The 14,434-nt window shown below is 44.3% G+C and overlaps 1 protein-coding gene across 3 annotated transcripts in view; it reads left to right on the top strand.

The window, feature by feature from the left end:
* Nucleotides 1-14,434, top strand: part of MYZAP (myocardial zonula adherens protein) — a 101,717-nt gene that overhangs the window by 40,871 nt on the left and 46,412 nt on the right. For all 3 annotated transcript variants that reach the window (XM_070500838.1, XM_014839448.3, XM_014839451.3), the window contains exons 5-8: nucleotides 2,721-2,834; nucleotides 5,914-6,066; nucleotides 10,278-10,403; nucleotides 11,431-11,559. In XM_070500838.1, the coding sequence (XP_070356939.1) occupies nucleotides 2,721-2,834; nucleotides 5,914-6,066; nucleotides 10,278-10,403; nucleotides 11,431-11,559 (522 nt within the window). The remainder of the gene's footprint in view (nucleotides 1-2,720; nucleotides 2,835-5,913; nucleotides 6,067-10,277; nucleotides 10,404-11,430; nucleotides 11,560-14,434) is intronic.

The following is a 14,434-nucleotide window of genomic DNA, read 5'->3' as shown; positions in this document are numbered from 1 at the left end:
GAAATTATTTGCATTCATACCATAGATAATAGGCTAATTTTCTGAGTAGTTAAAGAGCTCCCACAAATCAAGAAGAAAAAGGCCACAACTCATAAAAATAGGCAAAATATTTGTAACAGGTAATTTATAGTAAAGGAAAGAAGAAGAGCTCTTCAATGTATGACGAGATGCTCTGCCTCACTCTCAGTAAGAGAAATTCATATTAAAATCATCCTGAGATGTCATTTGTGTCCAGTAGACAAGCAAAACTGCAAGAATGGGGCAAGACACTGGACTGGCAGTGCTGTGGAAAAACAGGCAGATTGCTTTTAGAGTATAATTTTTTATACTGTTAGGGAGAGCAATTTGGCGCTGACTACCAAAATTACAAATGCCTCTATCCTTTGACTCAGCACTTCTATCCTAAGAATTTATTCTATAAACTCTCATGTATGTGAAATGACATATGTATGAACTTAGTGATTGTGGCCCAATATTACTATTGTTTGTAATAGTAAAAGATTGGAAACCTAAATGTCCATTAAGAAGGGGAAAGTAAAATAAATTATATCTCTACAATAGAATATACAGAATTATCTTTTAAAAAAGAAAGAATAAAAAGAGTGAATAACCCCTTCACAAATATATGGAAGGATTTCAAAGAGACAGAGTAGATGGTGAAAAAAGCAAGATGCATAATGTGCTATCATTTATGTAAAACAGGAGGAGAAATAAATATCTCTAGATTGCTTTGTGTGTGCACAGAAGTCCCCAGGAGGATCATCACGACAGTAGTTAACAGTGGTTCCTGACTGAGGGGAAAGGTGGGCAGCTGTGATAACTGAGCAGATGGACAGGATTGAAGGCGAGATTTATTTTAGTCTGTACCTTTATACTTTTTCAGTGTTTGAACTATGCAAATGTATTACCTACTCAAAAATCTAAGAAAAAATAGCCTTCCTCTGCTTTAGTCAAGCTAATACTGGTGGGTAAAATGTTTTAAAAAAATATTTGTGATTAATAATTTGGAAGAAAAAGTCCATGCATGTATGACCTACCTGCCATGAAGAGCTACCATCTGCAGGAGAGAAGCGCAGTTACAGGAGTCGTGCGTGCGTTAGAGTTTGGTTTACGGCTGGGCTGTGAGATAATCTGCTAAAGTAAGACCTCCTGCCTTGATTATGAGGGTGGGGGCATCTAAACACATCCACCTGGCTCATTCTCACTGGCACGTAGGAAGAGGTTTGTGAAATTCTCACCTACCTGTGGGAATTCTCTCTGCCATAATTCTCTCTGCCACACAGCTGACAGACACTAACGACTGTAATTAAAGCCAAAGGATTAGATTTGCAGTGGATGCTTAACATGTCTCTGCCCTTTGCTTTCCATTGTCATCTCGGGCACACCCTCATTTTTGCAGGCTCGAACTGTCACCAGGAGCTCAGGCTCTCTGCCTACAGTCTCCTCCTCCAGGCCACACCACACACTGCAGCCAGATTGATTGCTAAATTGCTGCTGTATGAACACGCCCCTGAACAAGAACATTCCACATGCTCCTGGTCCTGGCCTCCTGTTCCAGCTCTCTCCCCTGCCCAGAGTGCACCCCTGCACTGTCATGCCTTCTGCTTTCTGTGACTCCCACAGGCCACCCAGAGGTCCACCCTGGAGCCTTCCCAGGACTCTTAACCTGAGTTCTGCTGCCTCCCTGGCTCTCTGTATCCAGCCTTTCTTTAAAGTCTAGCTTAAGACTGGCCTCTGATGGAACTCAAACATGTCCATCACACACATCCAACAAAGACAACCCAACAGCAGCAGCAGCCACAAAACAACTCTTGAGAATTGGGTGAGCCCAAAGTATATTCTTTCTGTAGTAAGTAGAAAGAGCAAGATGGCACAAGAAGCTATTCTGGCTGGGTTCTGGTTCTAGCTGTGCCACTTCTTAGCTGTTTGTGTGCAAATCTGTTTAACTTCTCTGATTCCATTTCCTCCCCACAAAGACAAATGTCCTAGCTGCCGCACAGTGTTGTTGAGAGGAGTGAGTGATGCCCGGTGAGTGAATGTGTGAATGCTATCCAAAGGAGAAGTATTCTTGTCTTTGTACTCTCTGGTGACGTGGATCAAGGCTGCCCCAGGGAGAGAAGCCCAAGGTGTCCTGGCCTACATGCTGATCTATATGACCTGATTCATATCTAAAGTTATACGACCACACAGTAACCAGACCCCACCTGCACTGATACTATTTTAATGACTTTTTACATCATCTTTCCTTTGTCTAGTAAAAATAAGTCATGTACCCATGCCATATAAATTTAGCCCTTCACTGCTCATGGGTCCTGTCCCCATACCTGCAGCCCGTCACTGCCCATGGGTCCTGTCCCCATGCCTGCAGCCCTTCACTGCCCATGGATACTGTCCTCATGCCTGCACCTCTTCACTGCCCATGGGTCCTGTCCCGTGCCTGCAGCCCTTCACTGTCCATGGGTCCTGTCCCCATGCTATTCTCTGAATAAAGGAGCACTACTATCAGACCTTGAGAGTCCAAGAAATCTTTCTTTCAACTCTGGTTCGCCGAGCCCACATCATCTGGGTCATGCAGATGTCAAGTTTTAAATGTAAAGCTTTACTTGAAATATCGTTGAAGTGGATGTGTATCAGGAGAAAGTTCCAAGTTCCAGCATAATTAAAGATGTTTTGGGTGCGTATGGATTGGTTTTGTGTGACTGTCTCCTCAATCTATCCAGGTTTCACAGGCTCAGCAGGACTATCTAGAGAATCACATCCAAACACAGTCGTCAGCCCTGGATAGTTTTAATGCCATGAACTCAGCTTTGGCGTCGGATTCCATTGACCTGCAGGTATTCATCTGCTCGCTGGTTAGACTGGGTGACCCCATCGCAGTACACGCAAGCTTAACCAAGAGTGGGCCCCGCACCTGTGTGGAAAAGTCAGTCACAGAATGGCCTCAGCCCATTATTCAGAATCCTTTCAGCATAGCCACAGTAAAAGCCGTGCCAGGAAGATGGGGACAGAAGTTGAAGGAAGTGCTTTCAAGCTGAGACTCTAAACCTCTGAGGTGCAGCTGTTTTTGCCCTCATTAAAATGAGAGTTTAGATCCTGAGTTCAGTGCTGGAGATGTCTCTTGCTGCACTAGATACCCAAGTGATCTTAAGTGTCAGTGCCTAAAACAGCAGATCAGTCCCCGCTCCCTGTAGCCCGTGTTATGGGAAGTTCCACCCAATCACAGAAAAGACATACTTAACCAAAGTCCGTCTGTATTCATTCATGCCAATAACTCCCAAGGGCTGTTAAACACTTTTTCCTAATTGAGAAATTATTTTGCATTAAAAGAAATTGTGTGCATTCTAAAGAGTATTTTGTAGTACCAGACAGGGAAGCAGAAAGACTCAGGATCCTACATGTGTGCACATGTGTGTTGTCTACCCACTTCAGGGGGATCGCTCTCTTGATTAATTTGATTTTCTGGGAGCTAACCATGAAAATGCTGCCCACTGTTACTCTTCCAACTGCGGCCCCATCTAAGATGCAAATTAACTTGAAAATGTTCAAAACAATTGTCATGTTCATTAGAAACAGCTTCCCTTGGCTTTAGTTTCCAAATATGCAAACAATAGTTTCTGCCCCTCCTCCAACTTTATTTGGCTCTTATCTTTTTACCCTCCTCTTAAAAGTTCCACAAGCTATTTTGAATCCTTTCTGGTTCTATATAAATAATTTATTAGATAAGCAAACAAATTTTCATGTTGCGATTATCTTCTTCCCCTGGAACCTAATATTCTCTAATAATAGCTGTTGTGGCAGGAGAGCCAACTGCAAAGTGAGGCCACTGTCCCACAGTGGGCCTTGGTGGGTGTATGTTTAGATTTGTCTGGGAGGCCCATTTCTGGTGGGCCTCTGGGTCCCACCCTTTCCTGGCTCTACTCAGTGCATGCCAGTTTTCCCCTGGCCTCAGGCCAAGGCCTACTTTGGGTCTGGTTTGGTCAGCTGCCTTTGTTTTCCCTTCCTCCTGCCTTCAAGGGGACTCGCCAAGGCTCCCTTCCACTCGCTCTTGGACACATTCTCATTCCTGGCCAGCAGGAAGTGCTGTACCCCACTTGAATTCAGACATGGTTGGTATCTGGGTTTTCCTTCCCATCATACTTCTGATTTGTCACCCTGTTGATGCTCCAGGCATTCACTTCTGAGGTCAGCTGTTAGAACAAGTTCAGCCCTAACCCAGGTACCCTGACTGATTCCTAGGTATGGTCTAGTCTCTTAGACCAGGGCACACAGAGTAGCCTCATAGTAAAAGATTAAAAATCATTGTTAAAAAAAAAAAAAATAGGAAGAAAAGAAAGGCGCCGTCTCATGGGCAGGAAGCTCAGCTGAGTGTGAGGATAGTTGGTTTCTTGTTTCTGTATGGCCCCAGCCTCTTCCATTGTCCAGTCTACCCCATTTTCATTATTACCGACAGGGAGAACAGGCCCTTGGTTAGATTTCATAGAATGTCAGAGCTGGAAAGAACTGCTGAGACGATCTCTAATCCCCTTGTTTTATGGGTAAAGAAACTGAGGCCAATAGAGAGAAATGACTTGAACAAAGTGCCTACCTAGTAGCAGAGCCAGGACTAGAACCCTGGTCTCTTGGTCCAGATGCAGGTTCATGAGCACAAGAGCAGCATCTGTAAAGCCAGCGGCGCTTGCACAGGGCGTGGTTGGACTGGGTGGTTTCTAAAGCCCCTTGCAGCTCCAGTGTTCTGTGACTCCGTGCTTTCAAATGGCTTCTGCATTTTCTTTAATATCTATTTACCACCATCGAAAATCCTTTCTCCAATTCAAGTAGGTTTAGGAAAGAGGCTTATTATCCAAAGTGGAGGCTGTGGAGTTGAGGAATCTTCAGAAACTGATCATCTACAAAGAGGACAAAGGTGTTAGAAGGTGTATCCAACACCAGAGTTTCCACATCTCCTGATTTAAAGTTGTAAATGGTGTAGGGAGGTGGTGGAAGGTGCCTATAACCCAGTGTCCAGTGGTAGGAATTCTGGGGTTTTGGAAGCCATTTCTCTGTAAGGAGAGCCAACCAAGTAGAACTCGAAGCATTAAATAGCAACAGTATTAATTTAAACATTCTTGTTCTAGTGGGTGGCCTGGAGCAATAATCAACAGGCTTTCAACACTTGTCAGGCACTTGTCTGAGTCAACTAACCCTGTTCCCTGGTGTTCCTTCATCAAGGCCCTTCTCTGCCTAAGGGAGGACGGTGAAGCGTTTACAGGCATTATAGTAACCTCAGCCATGTTAACGCTGTCCTGGCAGGCAGTCTAGAAGTACGGAAGTGACAGCCCCTTTAAGAAAAAAGAGGAATATCTCCATTATAAAAAACACATATTTTATTTTCTGATCTCATTGTGGAAATTTGGAAAATATGCAAAACACAAAGAAGAAAATAACTATCGTCTATAATCCTATCATGTAGTGAAAACCATTATTTGGATTTTGGTGAATTTCCTCCTAGTCTTTTTCCTGTGAATAGACACATTTGAACAAATGCCTATACTTTTTTTTTCCCAATGGGATTCTTCTCTATGTACTGTTTTCAAACCCATTTTTTCCATATGAAATGATGTTTTATGAACATTTTTCCTTGGAAAGACTACATTTGAAACCATTTCCATCCATCCTAAGCAGGAGCAAGTGGTGTTGGCAGCAGCTGTAGGGTATGATGGGGGGGCTCCCTGGCCCACCCAACCACAGGGCAGCAGGCCGTTTGACCACTGTGGGGGGCTCTCAGTTGCTCAAACACCAGGATCCCAGGCTTGCAGCTCCTGTGGGCTGACATCTGCCTTAGTGGGTAATGACAAAGGGATGTCCCAGTGGATGACTCTGACCATGTTTCCTCACACCACCAGATCTGATTTCATTTTATTTTCACCCCAACAGAAAACCCTTGTGGATGTTACTTTGGAAAATAGTGACATCAAGGATCAAATCAGAAATTTGCAGCAGACGTATGAAGCATCCATGGACAAGCTTCGGGAAAAGCAGAGGCAGTTAGAGGTGGCGCAAGTGGAGAACAAGCTGCTGAGGATGAAGGTAAAGTATAGGAGCCGAGATGTCCTGCTAACTTTTCTGTTCTTTCATTTTCCTCTCTCCCCTCCCATCTTCACCTCTTCCATTTCCTTTTCTCTGTTCTTGGTTGGATTCTCTCACCCTTTGGTGGCCAATTCCATAGGGCTTTACCTGAAGGCACTGAGGAGGTTCCTCTGTTTACGACTGTTGGTCCAGATTGGGGGTGCCCCATGAATACCCCCACTGGGGACTCCTGCCTTGGGCCCCAGTGGCTGAGACAATCATCATGGCCCTGCCCTTATGATCTATGAGAGTACTGGGGATGCCCACAGGTCTGGGCCTTCAGAAGCTTCACTGTTCAGATTTTCTCTGAGGCCCAAGGTCTTTCTATCTGGTTTGATAATAAAGAGCTGAGGGGCATGCAGGAAGAAAATGATGGGTGACCAAGGGCTCTGGGCAACGTCCCTCTTGCCCACCAGGCTGTGTTTATCCTTCAACTGGGCTTCTAATGCCCTAGAGGTGTTAGTGCCCCTCCCAAATTTGAAATATGAATAGATTTCCTATGCAGTGGCAGGAGCAGACCCACACATGGCTCATAGAAGTCACTCAACAAATTATTTCCTGAATGAATTTGTTTTTATTTGTCTGTCATTTTCAAATTCGTTCAATACAGCCTTAGGCTATCCTAGAGGGGAGCGCCTTGTGGGTAGTGTATCTGTATAATTTATTGCTCCAACCAGAATTTATTTGGGAGTGAAAAGTGATGCTATTAAGAATTTAGTTAGGGAAACAAATTGGGATATGTGGTCCCCTCCCTACGGGCTGCCTCAGATGGGGAGGCGGGGCTGCTACACTGCACTGGGCCATCTCTGTGATTGTCATCCCACAGGGTTGTGCCATCACTTTCCGAGTGGCCAAACACAACCACCCTGGAGAGGGGAGAGGAAGGGACCAGAGAACTATAGAGTAGACCAGCTCCTCTTTGCTTTCACTTTGAACTCTTCTCTTTACTACTTCATATATTGTATTTCTGAGCTAGAGTTACTTTGAAAAAAAGGAGTTGCTGAAAAAGTCTGAAATTAATGTTTTGAGTCTTTTCCTCGGTGTAGGAGATTTATCCAGTCACTCATCCACAAACATGTATTGAGTGTCTACTATACGTGCCTTTCTGTGCATTCCTGTTTGTCCTGGGGTGGTATGGCATCAGGGCTCTGGGGACGTCATTGGGCAGTTTGGCATCTGGCTGCTTCCATGGAGACCAAGCCTCTAAATCCAACCTACAATTGCCTGTTTTAGAGATGAATTGCTTTGCTTAACTCCTTCCATCCCCCCCCCAAAAGTTACAGGACTCAAGAGTATTTCACATGACCTGGATGCAGAGTAAACAGATCTCAAAGGGCGGAGCTCTTTCTAGAAGTCTGTGTTTGCAGTGGAAATGGAGTGCAAGATGCATTGGGACTCTCTCAGCTGATGATAATCTCCGTTCAGGATTTTCCTTTTTGTGGCTTCTTGGTACCAAAACCTGCCCAGTGATGAGAGGGGAGAGTTAGAGGGCATCAAGAGAGACTTCTGTCAAATCTTTGGAGTAAACATCATGTAACCTATTGAGGTTGAGGTACACTTCACTTATCTAGAGGTTCCATATCCGGCAAACTCTGCTCTCTGGAACAAGCAACAAGCTAGAAGGAAGGGACACAAACAAAACTTTAGCAGCATACAATCAATGGTGTGAAGTTCACAGGCAAAGGCAGGACCTGGGGCAGAAAGGAGACACCAGCCACCTGCAGCCTAAGCCCTGCCCGCCCACAGCTCTACTGACTTTTTCTCATCCCCTAAGCTGGGCCTGCACAAGCCACTAGGAGTCCCCCGCTAGTGTTCCCCAAACCAGGTAGGAATGTTTCCAGATGCAACGTTTGGGAAAGCACAAAGGTTTGGGAAGGATGGGCCCAGATTTCTTCTATGAGCTTAACTTAAGTCTTTCCTAGAGACTGGCCAGTGCAACTAATGGGACACCCTCACCTCCATGTGGGCAACTTCTCCTCAAAGACCTCCCTGCTTTTCTGACATAAAATTTTCTTAAAGTAATGTAGGCACATAGGGGAGGGGGATACCAAACAACGTGAAGGGTAAACTAGAAAATATGCTTGCGCCATTTTACCTTCCCGCCAGCCATGTAAGAAGATTCTGACTTCTCCAGCTCCTCTCTAACACTGTTACCATCTGTCTCAGTGATTATAGCCGGCCTCATGAGTGTGAAGTGCTGTCTCATTGTGGTTTTGCATTTCCCTGATAACTAATGATGTTTAGCATCGTTTCTTTTGCTTATAGGTCATTTGCATGTCTTCTTTGGAGTATCTGTCAGATTCTTTGCCCATTTTTAAATTGGGTTATTTATATTTTATTATTGAGTTTTAAAAATTTTTTATATATTCTGGATACAAGTTATGAGATATGTGATTTGCAAACATTTTCTCCCACTCTCTGAGGGTTGTCTTTTCACTTTCTTGATGGTATCCTTTGAAGCACAGAGTTTTTAATATTGAATATTGATGAAGTCTAATTTATCTATTTTTTGTCACCTGTGCTTTTGGTGTCATTTCTAAGAAGCCATTGCCTAATCAAAAGTCACAAAGATTTACTTTAGTTTTTCTTCTAAGACTTTTATAGTTTTAGCTTTTATATTTAGGCCTTTGATCCATTTTGAGTTAATTATTGTACATGATGGGTTAGGAGTCCAACTTCATTCTTTTGCATGTGGCCAATCTAACACCATTTGTTGAAAAGACTATTCTTTTCCCATTAAATGGTCTTGGTAGATAATTTTTTGATATTTAGTTTTCTATAGCAGGTACATTAGTTACATAGTTTCAAAGTCAACCTACAAAACAAAGTATATTCAGAAATAGAATTGTCTATATCTATAAAATCTCCTTTCCTCTCCTACCCCCTCCTTCCTCCTGTAGATAACCTTTTTATTTTTTAATTTTATAGTTTGTCTTACTCTGACCCAATTCTAGTAACATAGTGATCTTATTTTTCAGCCCATAACAGAATACAGTAGTTCCCTCTTAGCCACAGTTTTGCTTTCTGCAGTTTCAGTTACCTGTGGTCAACTGGTGTCCAAAAGTATTAAATGGAAAATTCCAGAAATAAACAATTCATAAATTTTAAATTGCACGTTGTTCTGGGTAGCATGATGAAATCTCGTGTGGTCCCGTTCCGTCCTGCCCGAGACTTGAGTCATCCTTTTGTCCAGTGTATCCAGGCTGTGTATGCTACCTGCCCATCTTGTTTATCAGATCGACTGTCACAGTACTGCAGTGCTTGTGTTCAGTAACTCCTATTTTACTTAATAATGACCCCAAAGTGCAAGAGTAGTGATGCTGGCAATTCGGATATGCCAAAGGGAAGCTGTAAAGTGCTTTCTTTAAGTGAAAAGGTGAAAGTTTTCAACTTAATAAGGAAAGAAAAAAAATCATATGCTGAGGTTGCTAAGATCTATGATAACTTTATTACAGTATACTGTTGTAATTATTCTATTTTATGATTAGTTGTTAATCTCTTACTGTACTAATTTATAAGTTAAACTTTGTCATAGGTATGTATGTATAGGAAAAAACATAGCACAGGCAGGGTTTGGTACTCTCTGTGGTTTCAGGCATCCACTGGGGCTTTGAGCATCTCTCCCGAGGATAAGGGGGACTACTGGACTCAGGAATTAAAAAAGCATATCCTTCTGAGGCCAATTAGAGTGTAGATATATTAACCAGAGAAAAATTTTTGGTAAAACTGATAGACTAAAAGACAATAAAATGTCAGGATCTAAAGGACATTAGACAGGAAAAATCAGTGAAGAAAGGGGTTAGTAAGACAGTGGAGCATGATGCATTTTAGAGAGAATTCAATTTAAAAATAGCCAAATTTGAGGGACAGGGTTGATACTTAGAGAGGTATGTTTCCACTTTTTGAAAAATCCACTCCCGGGGAGCACCTTTTCCTGATAATGCCAAATCAATTCACGTGAGGTGTTGCTTTTTATTTCTTTGTGCCTGCTTACTGCTTTCCCGTCTTCCTTCTGTCCCTTTCCCCTTTAGTTCCTGTGCCTCCATCTGCTGTGGAGCTGTGGTCAATGGGTTCACTTCTCTGTGTGTCCACATGGGACAGATACAGAGTGAAAGGTACTGATTCCCCCGGAACCTGCACAAGCCGTAGCTCTGAAATGAGTCTCTTTGCAGGTGGAATCGTCCCAAGAAGCCAACGCCGAGGTGATGAGAGAGATGACCAAGAAGCTGTACAGCCAGTACGAAGAGAAGCTGCACGAAGAGCAGCAGAAGCACAATGCTGAGAAAGAGGCTCTGCTGGTGTGTATGTCGCAGCTGCCAATAGGATAACGGAGGGTTTTTGGTTCATTATTGTTGGTGAAGATTAGATAGTAGGGTTTCTGCCTGGAGGTGAGTTAGTGGACTCTGACATGGGTGAGGGGTCAAGGAATATATTCCGTTGCTCCCTCACTCCCCTTCCCCCTCACTCCTTTCCTTTATTCATCCCCCTCCTTGCTTGGAATGTCCCCAGTCTCCATCTCTCAGTACACCCCTTTCTCTAGCTAATCTGACCATCTGCCAGCATCCAAGCAGATCCTGGGCTTGCCTGCAGCTGTGCCCTTCCTCACTCCATGTGCTCCTCTCGACCTGAAATCTCCTCCTCCTCTGTCCTTGATCTTCCTGGGGCTCCCTAAAAGCCTTGAAAACGCCCCCCTCTCCGTGACTGAAGCCTTTCCCATTTGCACAGCGAGAAGAGTCCTCTGACCTTGGGAAGCCCACTCTCTCTGCTCTTTGCTGTGGCGTTCTCTTGTACCTAATATTAGAGGTGGGCAGTATGTCTCACATCTTGGCTTCTGTAGGACAGCATAAGTTCCTCAAAGGTGGGGACTCCATGTTGCCCCTCTGCTGTGTCCTTACAGGCTTCATAAAGGGGCTGAATTCTTGACTGAGTTGGTGCTTTGCAATATGGGAGAAAGATCTGGGCATTCTGCATTCAATTCCAGATCTGGCCCTAATTCCCTTTACATTGTTGGCAAATACAGTGACACTCTGAGCTTCTAGTCGGAGATAAATAACATTTGTGAGCTCTTTTTAGACATAAGGACTCAAAAGAAGAAAGGGAAAAAAAAATAACTAGGCCCATTAAAAAGCCACACAATATGTCTTTATTCACAGGTGAAAACCAGAATTGTGGAAGTTGAGTTTATGACTTGTGAGACACTTCTAGGCCCCAATGTCATGCTTTTAAGGAGACATCATGAATTTAGCAAGGCCAGAGCTGTTTGGACGCTGGTTGGTAGCCTAGGGACTTCATGGCTGTGCTGAGGAGAATATGTTTCCTTTGCAGGAGGAAACCAATAGTTTTCTGAAAGCGATTGAAGAAGCCAATAAGAAGATGCGAGCAGCAGAGATCAGCCTAGAGGAGAAAGACCAGAGGATTGGAGAGCTGGACAGGCTGATTGAGCGCATGGAAAAGGTAACAGACGCAGCCTTGGGCCTCTTGCCCCCTGCGCAGACTCCCCTGCATTTCTGCAGTTCCCCTGCACGCCTATCTGAGGGTATGAGTAGCCCTCAACCCTGAACTCTCTCATCCCTCCAGTGTGTGATGTAAAAAAGAAAGACAAAACCGTAAAATAAAGTAGGAGGAAGTCCAGCAAAGTTCTCATTTTCCCCATGGTAACAAATTTGATGCTTTAAAAACCATTATATATAAAATTATTTACAAAAATTAATATTTTAGCAGCTCTGCTTTGCTGGGGCCCCAAGCATGGACTTCGTATCCTTGTTGAGTAATCAGGCCCTATTTTAGATGTTTCATCGACACCCAAGCCTGTTGTTTCTGGGGCATGTGTCGGAAGGGTTGGCTTTTCTCTGACACGCCACATGTCAGAGTGGGAGACACATGTTTCTCTGTGGGCGGGGCATACAGGCTCAGGGGTGGGGCTGCGTGGAGGCGTGTGGAAGGCAGGAGCTCAGCTGACATAATGAAGGCAGTCTAGAGAAAGGGAAGAGGCCAGAAATTAGGCAGAAATGGAGAAAAGGGAAGCAGGGTGGGAGAGAGGGAGGAGAAAAAGAAGGAAGAGAAAGAAGAAAAAGGAAGGTGACCTTTAGCAGGTGACAGCTGACTTCTGAGGGAAGGGTGGTAGTTGAGGGCCGAAGTGTGGCTGGCTCCTGGAAAATGGCTCTCCAGCAGCATGTGAGTTTGCAGAATAGCGGCGGGTCACCGAGACCATGACATCTTAGCGCCCTGTAACGCCTGCTGCATGGCAAGACTCTCCAGGCTGGTGATGGGGGAGGGGGAACAACAATGTGAGTGAGTGAGGTCAACATCTGGGCTTCCAAGTAGTTCTGAGAAGAGGTCTCCTTAGGCCTGGCGTCCGCAACATGAGCCCCTCTGCTGTCCCTGACAAGGTGAGGTGTGACCAGAGCGGGAACGGCATTACGTTCAGCACTGTGGAGCTCTGGGGTTCGCTGGGGGCTCCCGTTTTAGCTAGTATCTTTATTTGGGAGGGACTTGAGCAAACTAAAGAGTGAATTAAAATTTTACCTCTTGCCCTTGGAAACAGCTTGCTATGTTTTGTTGAAGACATGGCAAGTGGCGTGTTTAGGGCTAGCATCAGTACTGGTTAGGGGTGGTGGTAGTGAAGATGGGGCCACAAGGGTGTTTTCTAGAACTTGAGTGAGCTTTCTCCCACATTCCTGCTCTCCTACCGCAGCAGAAGATGCTGGGTAATGCAGATGCTCCCTCTGGGTGGCGGATTGTCCTGCAGCATAAGCAAGGGGAGCAGGCGGCACGGGGAGGTGGTTTGGTCAGACAAGCTGTCGTACAGAGAGAAGTGGTCCGTGGAGTGGTTAAGAATATAGGTTGTAGGATCAGATAGACCTAGATTTTGAGTCCTGTCTCTTTCTAGTTGTGGTCAGTTACTTGACTCTTCCAAACTCAGTTTCCTCTTCTGTAAAATGCTGATAATAATTCTTATTCTTAAGGTTTTTGTGAGGAGTAAATGAGAAAAATTCATGCAAAATGCTGGGCACTGTGCCTGGCATTTAGTAGGGGCTCAAAAATTTGTGGCTCTGACTTTTATTTTCTTACAGACTTGCCTAAGTGTCTGCCCCCACAGTCAGCTTTTTTTAGCTGGGTCTGTTTTATAGCTTATCTCTTTCGTGCCCTTGGGATTCTGAAAGTCCCCAGCTTCTTCCCACTGATTTCCATGTGGAGCCTGTGGGAGAGATGTATGGGGTGGGAGGCCCTGCAGGTGGTAGGGCCGGCCCTCACTGTGGGCATTTATGTAACACAAAATGGTCCCCAGCTCCTGTGGCTTTTTCTTTAGTGACTGAAAATTTATTGTCCTTTCTCTAAATCTTCCCTTCCATTTAGGCTAGAGAAGTGCTTGCTTTATTTAGCTAAGATTAGATATACCAATTTACCGCTCTTTCCCCTTCAAGAATAAATCTTGGGGAACAGGAACCTTGCCATATCTCTGTCACACTATGTGAACAGCGTGTCCACGGGTGTATCCTGCTCTCACCTATTTTTGGATTTGCTCAAGGACGAAGTGTGTGCTTTCGAATGGCTGTTCTACCGTATACCTTAGTGTACTGTTTCTCTTTTTGAGCATTGTATTTGAAATACCTTTTTCCTGATCAGTAAAAATCTTTTAAGGAGTGTGTTCCATCAGGGACCCTTCTGTGGCACAGAATATTCTATGCCTTGATCTGGGTAGTGGTTTCCCAGGTGTATACAAATGTAAGAAACTACGGTGCAGTGGACACTTAAGATTTGTTATGCCTCAATTTAGAAAAAATTGAACTTTTAAAGTGAGCTATAAGTTAGGCCTTTCCCTACTTTATGATGACTTTTTTGGGGGGGTCTGGGGGGGTGGGTTACTTGTGAAAGGTCCATCACTGTTATTTCAGGGCTGATGTAAACTTCCAGCCAGTGGCAAACCACATGAGCACAGTGGGAGCGTTCTGCCCAGGCTGGCCAGTGAGAATGTGGGTTCGCCGTGGAGATTTAAAAACGATAACAAAACTCTGCTGAAAGTTGGTCTTTCTTTATTATTCTAAATATGTCAGTGATAACATGCTCTCTGTGCCAGGGTGGGCTCCTCCTCCATCTCTTTGGTCCATTGCTTGGTGTTCCACTGCTTACAGCTTCAGAAGTTGTGGGAGTTGAATTTTCAGAGATTCACTTTCAGTGGTTTGTGGGAAAAGAGGTTTGGACTCTATATAACTGTAAGAGTTTGTTGGGGAGAATTTCTGAGAATAAAGATGAGACACGCTAGTATTGAGGACCTAAAATGAAATAATCTCCTCCCGGTTCGGGAGCACGACTTGGTAAACTTCATTTT

The sequence above is a fragment of the Equus asinus genome, chromosome 2, assembly GCF_041296235.1.
Source record: "Equus asinus isolate D_3611 breed Donkey chromosome 2, EquAss-T2T_v2, whole genome shotgun sequence".
Lineage (NCBI taxonomy): Eukaryota > Metazoa > Chordata > Mammalia > Perissodactyla > Equidae > Equus > Equus asinus.
The sequence above is the reverse complement of the archived record's forward strand: the minus strand, read 5'-3'. Positions and strand labels throughout refer to the sequence as shown.